The sequence below is a fragment of the Thermobia domestica genome, chromosome 14, assembly GCF_964235325.1.
Source record: "Thermobia domestica chromosome 14, izTheDome1.hap1.1, whole genome shotgun sequence".
Classification (NCBI taxonomy): domain Eukaryota; kingdom Metazoa; phylum Arthropoda; class Insecta; order Zygentoma; family Lepismatidae; genus Thermobia; species Thermobia domestica.
Genome location: NC_137467.1, coordinates 66,543,525 through 66,556,315, shown reverse-complemented (window position 1 = coordinate 66,556,315; position 12,791 = coordinate 66,543,525). Strand labels below are relative to the sequence as shown.

Genomic DNA, 12,791 nt, shown 5'->3' with positions numbered 1-12,791 from the left:
AACGATCATGTGCTATCTTGTTATATGTAGTTATTTCTTCACGAAATTAATTCGTAATGCCTTAAAAATTGTTTCTCATTGTAGAAGTTGCATTCATGAGTGCAGATTCACTTTACGAGGACTTTCTTTAAGGATCTTCACTTCAGCGAAATTAAACTACCGCTAATTTTAGTTTTTCTATATCTTCAAAACTAATAAAAAATATTCGAAAAGCAGAAACGTAGTGAACTAGACAATACAATTGTGCATGTGATACTTTTAATACAATTCCCTATCTGTTTTTGGTATGCCGTTATTTACATAACCCACAAAAACTGTTAAATCTATCTACAGTTGCAAATCGAAAGCAGATAGATGAGTTGTGATAACGGTATCACACACAAAATCGTATTGTTTAGTTTACTACGTTTCTACTTTTCGGGTATTTTTATTTATTTTAAGGATATTACAGAAAAACTGTAAAATTAACGGTAGTTTAATTACGCAGTAGTGAAGACCTCTAAGGTGTAATTACGCATCGAACGAATATCATTTACAAAGAGACTGCAGGAAAAACATCTTACGATAGGTGGCCATTAAAAGCGAGGATGATATTTAACCGATTCAGAACAGGAGCACAGCAAGGGACCTACAAGTTAGCACAGGGTTTTGTTCGCAAGAGGCAGAGACATCAATAGCTGAAGGTGAGGGCCAAAATGACGGTAACGAAAAACACTTGATGTTGCATAAAATCAAAATAGGTTAGAGTATGTAATATTTTCGCATTTCTAAATATAAATTACAATTTTCCTACACTGAAAAAATCCTCGGGAATTTAATATCCTACAGAACCCTCGTTAATATGTACTCTCTCATTTTAACTGTAAAACCTAACATTTGGTAACTGTTTAGTAATGGGGACCAACACTATCGAAGACTGAAAACAATCTGCCTTGCGAGACTCTAACCCGCCTTTACTCGCTAACGCTCGCTCGGCAATACTGTGTGAATTAAATGTTATTAAGCTAATGTAACAGAATGTTAATAGAAAATCGCAAAAAAATCAATTAAAAACCTGCCCCTCCCAAAGCTAAACAATAGCCAAACATTTTATGACGAACTATTTATTCTTAATCAGTGTCCCAAACTTACAAAAGTTACTCGAAATTTAACTGAATTAGAAGAAATTTAAACATCGGACTAATAAATAGAATGTAGATTCATACGTATTTACTGAACAAGAAAGGAACCATGGAAATAAGATTTATTTTGGAATAGCAATAAAGGAGGGAAATGAGACAGAAGTAACTGTGAATAATCATTCCATCCATTTCTACAACCTTATTCATTATAGGTACACCAGCAGGTGCCACCATAAAACTCACTACACTACATATACGTTCATGTGACCTAACAACTGAATCAAGAAATATAAACAACTGAGCAATGATATTCACCTTTATATTTGATCGTTTATAATGGGTGCGAAAATTTTACCCGTCTTATTTGACCAAATTATCGTCAAGGAAACGTTTGATACAATATTTGATGGAAAAGTTTGACGATGTATAATAGGCTTTAGGTGTAAGACCCTTAACACTGAGCTCTTTTGTGATACAAATGAACCTCAAAAATACAAAAAGACTTGAAAAATCAAGTTAATGTAAAGCAATTCCAAAATACCATGCTTTTCGCTGCTTTTTTCGTGACGGAACAGGCAATGTGCTGCAACACAAAAATCGTTAGGCCAAAACAACTGAATTAATTCTGGCTTTCCTGAACATAGCATTCTCTTCCAAACCATAAAGAACGACATTGTGTTTGTTAAAAAAAAATGTACACAGTATTTTTTTTAAATGTTTTTTACCTTATCATGCATAACTATAAATAAATACCTTTTTATACTACGAGAATGAATTCCCTTGTACATCATAGTCCGTCTAAAATTGTTTACTACTAGATAAAAAACTATATCTATTTAGGTTAGTGGGAAATTTTGTGGCTTTGGACGGGAATTTTGCTGTTAAAAGACTGGCATCACTGAGCCAAGAAAATACTCGCGTCTGCTTACCCGGTGACGTCACGCATCCAACGATTGGGCTGGCGCAACCTGTAGTGTATATACGAACCTTGTATTTGCTGACGCCTTCAGCCAATTCCGAAAGTCTTCTTGTTCACTTTCCAACTAATCACATTCCGCCATTTTTGGTTTGTATAAGGGTCTTTTTATTTTCTTCTTGTCTGTGCTATCCAAACTTCCTTGCCATAATTCATTAATAAGTAAGCCTCCTGTCCAGTTCATCTGTTTATCTCTTCCTACCTTGTTTATCCAATCTGCTTGTTTCCACTTCGTTATCATCATTCTTTGCTCCAACTTCTAAAGGAGTAAAAAAAGAAGGGGGTAAGAACTTGATCATGTTTTGTAAGTGTGCGGATGACTGTCTAGGCTTGTGGAAAGGGGTTAAGGGACAATTAGAGAAGTTCAAAGATAGTGTGGAAGATAAAGAAAAAGGATAAGATTGGACATGGAGTTGGAAGAAAATGAAAGAATAAACTTTTTATACATGACCATAATAAAACAAGGAAAAGGGCTGGTTACGAGTTGATGCCAGAAATAGTGCTCAGCGGTAGGAAGAGATAAACTGATGAACTGGACAGGAGGCTTACCGTTATAAACGCACCCCAAAAATTGCATATTTACAGAATACATCGTTCATGACATTTCGGAGCATGAATTTGAACAAATCTTTAATTAGGATCTAGCAATTCAATCGAGTAAAAATTTCGAGTATTTACGAATTACCATAATTATTACCAACAATGATTACTTCCTTTTAGCTAGGGGTAAGCGTGAAAGCAACGTGGGAGGACGCCGTTACCCCACTTCAAGATATTACCCATGGCATCCCTCTACTTTCTAAAAATATTTAAATTGGCCAAAATAGGGACATGGAACTTAGTGATGTCACCTACCTTTTCAGATCTACTTTTAATTCTGCTTTTAGCAATTTTTTTTCTTATGCAAGAATAATAACCCAAGTGAGACGGATGAAGTAATGTATGTCTATGGTACAGAAGCGTGGGATACTACAGTCATTATGTGACGTATTTAGATCGAACAGAAATAAAGTTGTAGAGTATTGACTATTGATTTGTATAAAGGAGCTTTATTTCAAAAAGCACTTACTTAGATGTTACGTCGTTACGTAGATGATTTTATAAACGTAAGCATCATAGTGTTATATATATTAATCTTCTATATATTAAACCCTTCCGGAGATGCTGAGGAAAATGGTAAAAGCTCCTACAACATTTACAATGTATTTGTGACAGCTATTTAAAGCAATTATTAATTTCCTTTGTTTATAGAGCATATCAGTAAAACTTTTAATAGGCGCATTCCTGGAATGGCATATTTAAAGCAGTGTTGCAAACATCATAAGCGTTTACCACATTTCCAAACCAGTTTCAGGTGTTTAATTTCTGTAAACAACATTACGATTATAACAGGTATTGAAGTATATCTATGCGGTTAAATGATCTATTTACCTATACTATTTTTTAAATAAAGACTTTTTTGAAAATATGTAATGTTTAGTCCCTTGAAACTTTCCTCCTGTTCGTTCAAAATTCTTCATATCATCATCATAGTTTAGCCACTAACTCATTTGGAATATGTATCAACCTGTCAGTCTCTCTTGTACTTTTATTTTTGTAGAGGTCACCAAAATTTGCATGTTGTTATTTTTGTAACGTTCTTTGGTTTGAGAAAGAATAATAAGTTTCGTATTGTACCTTTCCAATTGAGACCCAAATTTACAGTATGTAATAACGTGAAGTAATGACATTGGAGAAAATATAACTTTTATATTGGGTTGGCAGCACTGTCAGCTGGGTGGTGATGTGCAGTATATAAATCAGAGTCTCATGGTACAAAATTTAATTTTTGTATCTATTACTTCGAAAGTTACAAGAACGAATCAATACATATGATCAAACTTTTATATATTATGTGGTGCTGCTCTGGCTTAGTTTATCTATCATTTCTTATGATAATTCCTTAGAGGCATCGAACATATTAATGTTGTGATACTGTCGTTACTAGTTTACAACACCGTCGAGTAAACAGAACATTCAAAGGACATTGGAATTATGTCAAAACACTAACGTTGTAACGAAAGAGACATACAATTTGTACTGTTAGCTTTCATGAAGAGTTCATGAAAAATACCACTATTTTCTTATAGCTTTCAACTTATTTGCAATACCTGCACGTGAATGTTCCAAGCTCTGAATGAAATTTTAGACAGAAATCTTAATATAAAATGTATCAGTATTAAAAACCAAGACTTGATTCATTTGTGCACAGAACGCGAAAAATATTGTATTGAATATGACATTAGCTCTTTATTAATATAGAATGATTTAGATGTCAGATTATTGTGACAGAATAAACTTTACATCTCGTAGGATATTATCTTTGTTGTCATTGATTCTACACGAAAGTGAAGGGGTCATTGAAATTTAGTAAATATTGTGAAATTGTATATTTTCAATTGAGCAATCCTCCCTCCCCTTGCCGCTTCTTAACAACGGATGACATAATTATATAAATTTAGACAGCTTATGGGACACACATGTCGTATATATATATAAATTCGATTTGAGGAAGATGTCCTTGCTGTACAATGAAGAAAAAAATAAAAAAGTAAACTTCATTGTTACTTGCCTATGAAGTTATAAATGATGATTTTCGGCTCTATTTAGTCTCTGCGATATGCCTCTTCAATGTTTAGCATCCTCGGACAACATTTCACAAGACGCATCTTTTCCTTCTAGAAATTTGCTCATAGAATCGCTAGTCATTTTCACCGCTTACTCTGAAAAGCTTTTCAAGGAAAAAAATCTATGTGAAAATCTAAGACTTGAATTTTTAATAACATGACATCCATTAGCTTGGTACCAATTCACAAGATCACTCGTTTCATGATAGTTGCCTGATTTATGTTTCGGAAGAAAACCAAGACAGATGACTATAAAAGCTTTCCACGCTTTGTTGTCAAGGGGATTCTACAGTTCTGAAAAATGGTAGTCATCCAAGAATGATGATTTCTGGCCTAATAAATAATCCTGCTTTCAGTTTCTTTCTATCGCTATCATTGAGAACCTGAAATTTTAAATACATGAATGCAGAATATTTTTTATAAGAGCTTCTACAAAATTTTTCATACGAGTCAATTTGATATGCAGTGGTGGTAAGCACACTGCTTCCAGATTCACCAAAGTAAGAGCTTTATGTTTAGGCCATTACTTCTTAAAAACAGGATCTGATTTTATAAAATCCTATACCAAAGTAAAATAAATTATATTGAACCTACTGTTTATCCTAGTTTCATCACAAAAATATCTGTTGATGTGAAATGGAAACAAAAACACTGAACTCATGCAACCGCTTTTATAGGTATCGTCAAATATCAATAGTACAATCTCCCTAACAATTTAAATGTAACTAGGGCCTATCTCAATCATTGGTTGTCATAACCAGAACTTCAAGATCAATTTAACAGATTTATACTAATAAGGTAAATTTTACGACAGACATTCTACCAAATACTCATTTTAAAAGAATTATTACAATCCATCAAGCTATGAACTCTAACAGGAAAATACAAATCAATAATTGCAGGGGTGGATTCCAAAAGAGCCTAAGTCAATTTTTGTCGATTTTGAAATATTGGTTCCATTAAGTTCTATCTCAGCATCTGCGAATTGAACAGGGTTTCATGCCAAAACTCGATAAGTCAAATTAGTTGTAGGCAAAAGAGAACAACGTTGTTTACCAAAATGTCCTTAGTCTGCGGTACTCTCTGAAGTTATTTTCTGACTCATGTCTAGAAACACTTATAAAACTCTTGCTATAGATGATTATTTCACAGTTATTTTACGAACAGTAGGCAATTACAAGTTTGTTTAATGTAGATTACTTTTCTTTTACAGAAATAGAATCGTGGTAACACACAAAATATTCGTCTCCTGAAAAAAAACTTACTTTTTGACTTAGCCTTTTTGGAATTGAGCTCTTCAATTTAATAACAACACTTAATAATAATCTCTTCGAAACGACAACGAACTTATTTCTCACGCAGGCACTAATTTTATAACTATATAGGGCAATGAATTACTTTTCTCAAACATTCCCAATATAGTTTTCAGAATTTAAATAACTCTTCTAAATTACATAAGATATCATGAACCCCCTAAATAAATTAGAAGAAGTACGTGAAAATGCAGGATTGTATCTTCGGACTCCATTCGACGATATACTATATGACACAAAAATACCTCGGTATTCTTCAGACTCTTGTGATCGATGATTTAGTTAGGAAGCTAACGTCTCGTACAGAAATTTAGTAGAGCCAAAATAGTTCAGATTTTTTCCACCATATAGCAAATCACTCTGACCAATCAGCAATTGAATCGATCTAACTTTTTGTTTATTATTATTATTATTATTATTATTATTATTATTATTATTATTATTATTATTATTATTATTATTATTATTATTATTATTACACTGAAATAATTAGAAATTATTTATAACTCTCTGCAATCTTCTTGATTGATATTTAATCCTTGTCTTGGCATATACCCTGTATATGATCGAAAAATAATTGTATTCCCATTCGACTACCTGCAAAAGGCCACGGCTTTTGAGAACCAGTTGCATATGTTATGTCACTTTGAAAGTTTAAAAAGAATGTGTTTAGCACTGATATCATTCAATAAAAGAAACTATATACATATCCTTGGTCAAACATTTCCGTATACTAACCTTTCCGCAACAGACATTGCCATAGTCAGCCTTTGTCAAAAAGTCACTGTGACACAACAAAGTTATGAAACCAGAAAGGACTTGTTTCTCAACAATGATTAAGGAAGATAACATAACTATTATACGTACATGTTAATATTGTTGACATTTTCAATAATAAAGATTTATATATATATATATATATAAATCTTTATTATTGAACTATGGTGAAATATTTCAGACCCTAGGTAATTTACATTGTAAAAGTCGCAGTACGTGGTTTGGTCCATAAATCTACAGGGTGTTTCAAAACAACACCGACAACCTTCGGGAGGTGATTCCTGACACTACGAAAAGACGAAAAATATAGACAAACCCGGGTGCATAAATGCTTTCTTAAGGAGTTATAGGCTGTCGGAAACAAGCAGAAATGAAGTTTAAAGGTCCATAGCCCAGAACTATGGTACCTACTGTTGTCGGATCAAGACTTCACTTAGAAATTAATAAGAGCACTAGGGGAGACCAGGGTGTTCAAGAACACTTAAGCTTTGATTATAAATAACTGTATTGTTTTCGGAGATAAAGTTAAAATTTCTTGTGTATAGAAAGCTTGAAGTTTACTAAAGTGCAGAGGAAAGTCAAAAGTAACATTTTTCTACAAATCAGGGAGATGTTTTAAAAATGTGCCTATGTTCGATATTGCTCGAGTGGTCGGGGTAATGCCAAACATAGTGTTTACTTTAAACTTTCCTTTACGAAAGAAGTGAAATACATTAAAATACTTGAAAATTACATCGTAATTTAATATTTAAATCTTTAGTAAGAATTATAATTATAGACATAGCCAATAAATTTAGTAAATAATAAATATAGCAAACTATTCTAATTAATAAAGCTAATAACACTTATTACCAACACATGGTCTATTTCCTAAACCAATTTCATTAACTTATTACTTACCTTTCAATAAAGAAAACCATTTAAAAATTTTTGAGAATTTTTTTTCGCACGATGGGGTAATCCCGAACCTCCAGGATAAAGACAAACATTTTGTCTGGCATTTCCCCATGAGACGCCATTTTATTACTATAGTTGAAACTAATTGTTGACTGTATAGAGGCTAGTAAGATTACAAAGAACTAGTGTTCAAATATAGGGGAATATATAGCTTTATCTGTAACAATATAAATATGAGCCAACTTACCTTGCCCACATAGTTGAATCAACGTTATAAATGAACTGGCGAAAACAAGAACATTTTTCATCCTGGCAATTCATTCAACTGACGGTCACCAAATTTATGCTACACTTTTTCCGCTCTCTCCGCTAGTATATAGCAAAATCGCTTGTTTCCTAACAAGCTTTCTTGGGCGTAAACTTGGGTGTTCGGCATTACCTCAGTGCTCGCCAATACCCCGGCTTACCCAAAAATACGTTTCAGAATCCTGCGGTACTCCCACTACAATTTTTTTGAGAGAGTTTGGCTACGGGCATATAATTTGAAGTACTCACTGACAACGTGTATAAAAATTGTATCGGAAGTACCACAGGATTCTGGAACACGGATATTTGGATAGAGCAGATACCAGTTCCTAAGTGAAGCCTTGACCCGACTACAGGGAGTCTCATCGTATTGGAGGTATGGTCCTTTAAAATTCATTTTTTCATAAAATGTCCATTGAAGCTTTCCTGGCGAAGTATTGCAAAAGGCTTCTCAGTTTAGCATACAGGAAAGTGATTTGATTTCTGTATGTTTTCGGCAGCCTATAACTCCGAAATGTCGGATTTCTGAACCTAGGTTGTTCTATACCTTTTGCCTTTTTTTGATGTCAGGAATCACCTCGCAAACGTTGTCGGTATTATTTTGAAACACCCTGTATAACATACCATATGACGGTTGGAAACTCTGAGATTCCATCGTAGTAGTTCGATATAAAGCTTGGTTTATCAATTTCGAAACTATATAAACTTATAACATTGGAGAATCACTATTGGAGTCTGTTCGTTCTGGGAAAATAATCTCTACGTCCTATGCTATTCCTCTAGGAAAAAGCCCACTGCATATTTTTAAAAGGAATTCATAAGAACTACTAAATAAGTGAACTGTTACTCTCAAAAACAATCAAAACTATTTGATATAAACATAAACTATAAAGTATTAATCGGATGGAACTTTATTTACTGTAGTAATAGAGTTTACGCTGTAAATATTAGTTTTAAAATTATGTCCGTTTACCTAGAACTAATAAAGGATTTATTTTAACCAAACTTAAGTATACTAGCCGTTTGTTCAGGTTTTCAGTTTAAAAATAGTATAGATAGTATTCCATACGAGGAAAAATCAATAGAGGACAATAAACATCTCTTTCTTAAGAAGTTGTTCAACAACTTGTTTAAACATTACTGTTAGAAGTGTAACGAATAACTTTTGATATTGACTTTGTTCATATCTTAAACATATCCTCAAAATTGATATCAATTGCTTTGGTTATGTGTATAGGACAATAAACACTTTTTTTAAAAAAAATATTACAACTACACCTACGGCCAAATAAACACAATATTTCATGTTAGTTTCGAAATGTGGGCTATGTTAGCGCAAGAGTCAAAGTGATCCCTCCAGTAGTGATCATATAATTTATTTACTGGTACTGATAGTGTTACGGAACTGTCAGCTGTATTGCTTATTTCTGCTTGAAAAGTTTTACTGATGATATACAATCACATAGGCTTAGATGGGGAAAGTATCAAACATCTTTGAAATCTTAGTAGCAGTGATCATCCTTCCTTAAAGAAAGGCTATATTTTCGATGGTATGAATAAAAAGATATCGTTCAACTAAAGTGGCGGAATTAATTTTTTGTTTATGCTTAGCACCTAAAAATTCATAGAGCCCACGAATGTAGTAGAACTGTATTTTGTAGACCAAAGATCCATTATCCACAATCAGGTGGCTTGCAATCACTACTTCAAAGTGAGCGACTGCCCTCACCACACTACAATTATCCGTCTGGTAGAACGGTTTCGGCAATATTATTCAGTCTTCAAACTTACAAATTTAACCTAGATTACGTTCGGCTCGGACACTCGGAAACGTTCAACGACAGAGGAATAGCATTAACGACAACCCAAACATTAGTGATCTGACAATATAAACCACTTCGTGGCACTCAGCTGGGGATGACGCGAAGGTCATTGCAAAGAATTGTAAAGACAAAGTTGAAATTGTTCCCGTAAATATTGCAACTGATGCAGAAGTTAACCCTCGGAGACACACCACCCGTCTCAAGTATGATTTTCACTTCCGAGAGTTGGTAACGGAACAACAGGACTTTCTTCAGAATCTGGTAATGAGCGAGGAGGTCCATTTTCACTTAATGAATAGTCAAGAAACAAAGTTTCAGAATTTCGGCTCAGGAAAACTCTAAGGTCAGATGTCAGCGTGATTTGCATTCATAAATGTGTACAGTGTGAAGTGGCGGGATCTCAGAACGTATCATCGGTATTTATTTCTTAGGAAAAAATGTTACAGTTACAGTTGCAGGGGAGCAATATTGCACAAGAATCAGGGACTTTCTACAGATCGTCTGTAGCTAATAATCCTGCTCCCTGGTTTCAGCAATATGACGCAACTGCTCACGCAGCATAAATCCTGGGCATTGCTAACACAATCCTTGGGGAGAGTGTTATTTCCAAGTACCGTACTCAAATTTCAACTGGCCATCACCTTCAACTGACATAAAAGCCACAATTTTTATCCCTCAAGGAATATCTCAATGAACATGTATACATCAAACATATAGCCAGCATAGAGCATGCAACATCAATAATCAGAATGAGGGCCGTGAATTACAGCCAGAAATTCTCCGCAAAAAGTTGGATAACGTACTGGAAATGATCACTGTGATGATGACTGACTGTGATGCTGCGTGTGGATAATTTATCCACATCTAGTGTTTTCACATTTCCCAACTATGTACTTGATATATGGAGAAGGAATAATTTCTTGAATTTCCACACAGAAGAAAAATATACATTATTCAAATCAATCCATGTGGTATGTGCCATCCTGTACTTTATGTGGAGAGACCCCAATAATACTATTTTACCAGAACATCTCCAATTTTCGGTGGAGTTCAGGAAACTTACTGTTGAAGTGTGCACAGAAAGCATGCACCCTTGCAGTGGCGTATTTACGATTTTGTTTCGGGAGGGGCTTTGCTAACTTTCGGGGGGGGCTTTGCCTGAAAATGTGAAAATTCTGCAAGATATTTCATATACTTTACTATAGTAAGATAGATTTCGGGGGGGGGGCTTAAGCCCGGAAGCCACCCCCCTAAATACGCCACTGCACCCTTGGGTAATCAATAACAACAATGTTCGTTTAAATATTGTTCAGAATCAAAATGGTGACTATATTGAACTTCTCTCTACTAGAACATGTTTCTACAGTGTGTTCCCTATTTGATACTTTCATTACAAATGTCATTCCAATAAAAGTTTACTAGTCTCATACTGTTAACCACACATACTAGTCCCACAAATCACTGTTAACCACTCGTCACCGCGGTGAAGCCGTTCACTGTACATGTATGTAAAGGTGTACAGATGTTTCCGTATGATAACAATGTTATTCCATCACAGTCTAATTATTTGATATTTTATGTATACGTTCTTGAATCATGTTATAACTTATAAACCTCTAAACAGAACACTACCGGAGTGGTGCATCAACTAATTATTTCCGGAACTAATTCAAGTATCGAACCAAAGACTCTACTGGATGCATGTATTATGCATCTAACTAATGTTCCGTTTATCCGCTTAAAGTTTAAGCAGAAATTAAAGTGTGCGTGTGCTTCTGTGAAAAGTGTAACTCATTTTATGTTTTCCTTTTCTAGGAGTACCTGGAACAGGGATCGTATTAGAAAACTACATGACACTTTTTGGAAAATTTAAAGGTTCTTTGTACCTTAAAACGAAAATGCTTAAGTAAATTGTAATATATCCATTTTTATGGTTATCAGAGGGTACAAACGTCATTAAAGATAGTATGTATTTTATCAGACTTGGCCTTATGAACGAAAAATGCAAACAACAAATAACGAGTATTTCAATTGCTCATTGTGGTAGTTGGGGTAATACTAACTTACACATCCATACTGGAGAGACAAGGAGTTGTAATATAATGAAAGAGACTAAGGTAAGTAAATATATTATTTAGAGTTCATTAGTATATAATAGAAATTATTGTACATTTGCTGTCATGCATCAATTGATCAATTCTGTCATTCAACTAATCTAGTTTGTACTATTAAATTGTTCAAAATGATGAAATGTCTAAATTATATCGAAAAGAACAATTCTGAATTGGTCACAATAACCTAATAAATCTCATAATAAGGTTTGATTGCATAAGTAGAAACTCGGATGGAATGCCTTCTGGGAATATAATTTACTTGATACTGCTTTCCGTTCTAAAGTTTCAACCTACGAATCAATCGCATATGTCTCTCATGTTATTACGAAAATACCACAGTTTCATATATATTTATATGTAGAAAGGAGAAATATAATGAATTTTTGAAATCAATATTTATATTTATGTTTGACTTCAACCTATTAACTTTTATCTAAAACTGTACATTGATATTTCTATTCCAAGGTAATAGATATAAGATACAGTTGCTTATCTTAAACATTTTATGACAGAAGTCAGAGTTTGAGAATATCTGATTTTTTAAAATTGAATCCAAAATTAAATATTTGATTTCTGACAATTAACTTTTTACTTATAAAAGACATATTAAGATTTATTAATAGACTACTGTATGCATTATAGGACTCCGCAAAATCCTTATGGAAATTGGATTTCGGTGGAATCGATTGAAACCGTGATTGTCATAGATATTGTGATCCTGAGAAAAAAATTCAATGGAAATAACCACCAATCACTGACCGTTTGGCCACTACAAGGTGATTTTAAAAAACACACCAG

The 12,791-nt window shown here is 33.7% G+C and overlaps 1 protein-coding gene across 1 annotated transcript in view; it reads left to right on the top strand.

The window, feature by feature from the left end:
• Positions 1 to 12,342, top strand: part of LOC145669708 (uncharacterized) — a 218,785-nt gene extending 206,443 nt beyond the window's left edge. Inside the window, exon 4 of the mRNA XM_081738018.1 lies at positions 11,695 to 12,342. Within this exon, the coding sequence (XP_081594144.1) occupies positions 11,695 to 11,752 (58 nt within the window). The 3' untranslated portion in view covers positions 11,753 to 12,342. The remainder of the gene's footprint in view (positions 1 to 11,694) is intronic.
• The last annotated feature ends 449 nt before the right edge of the window (positions 12,343 to 12,791 follow it).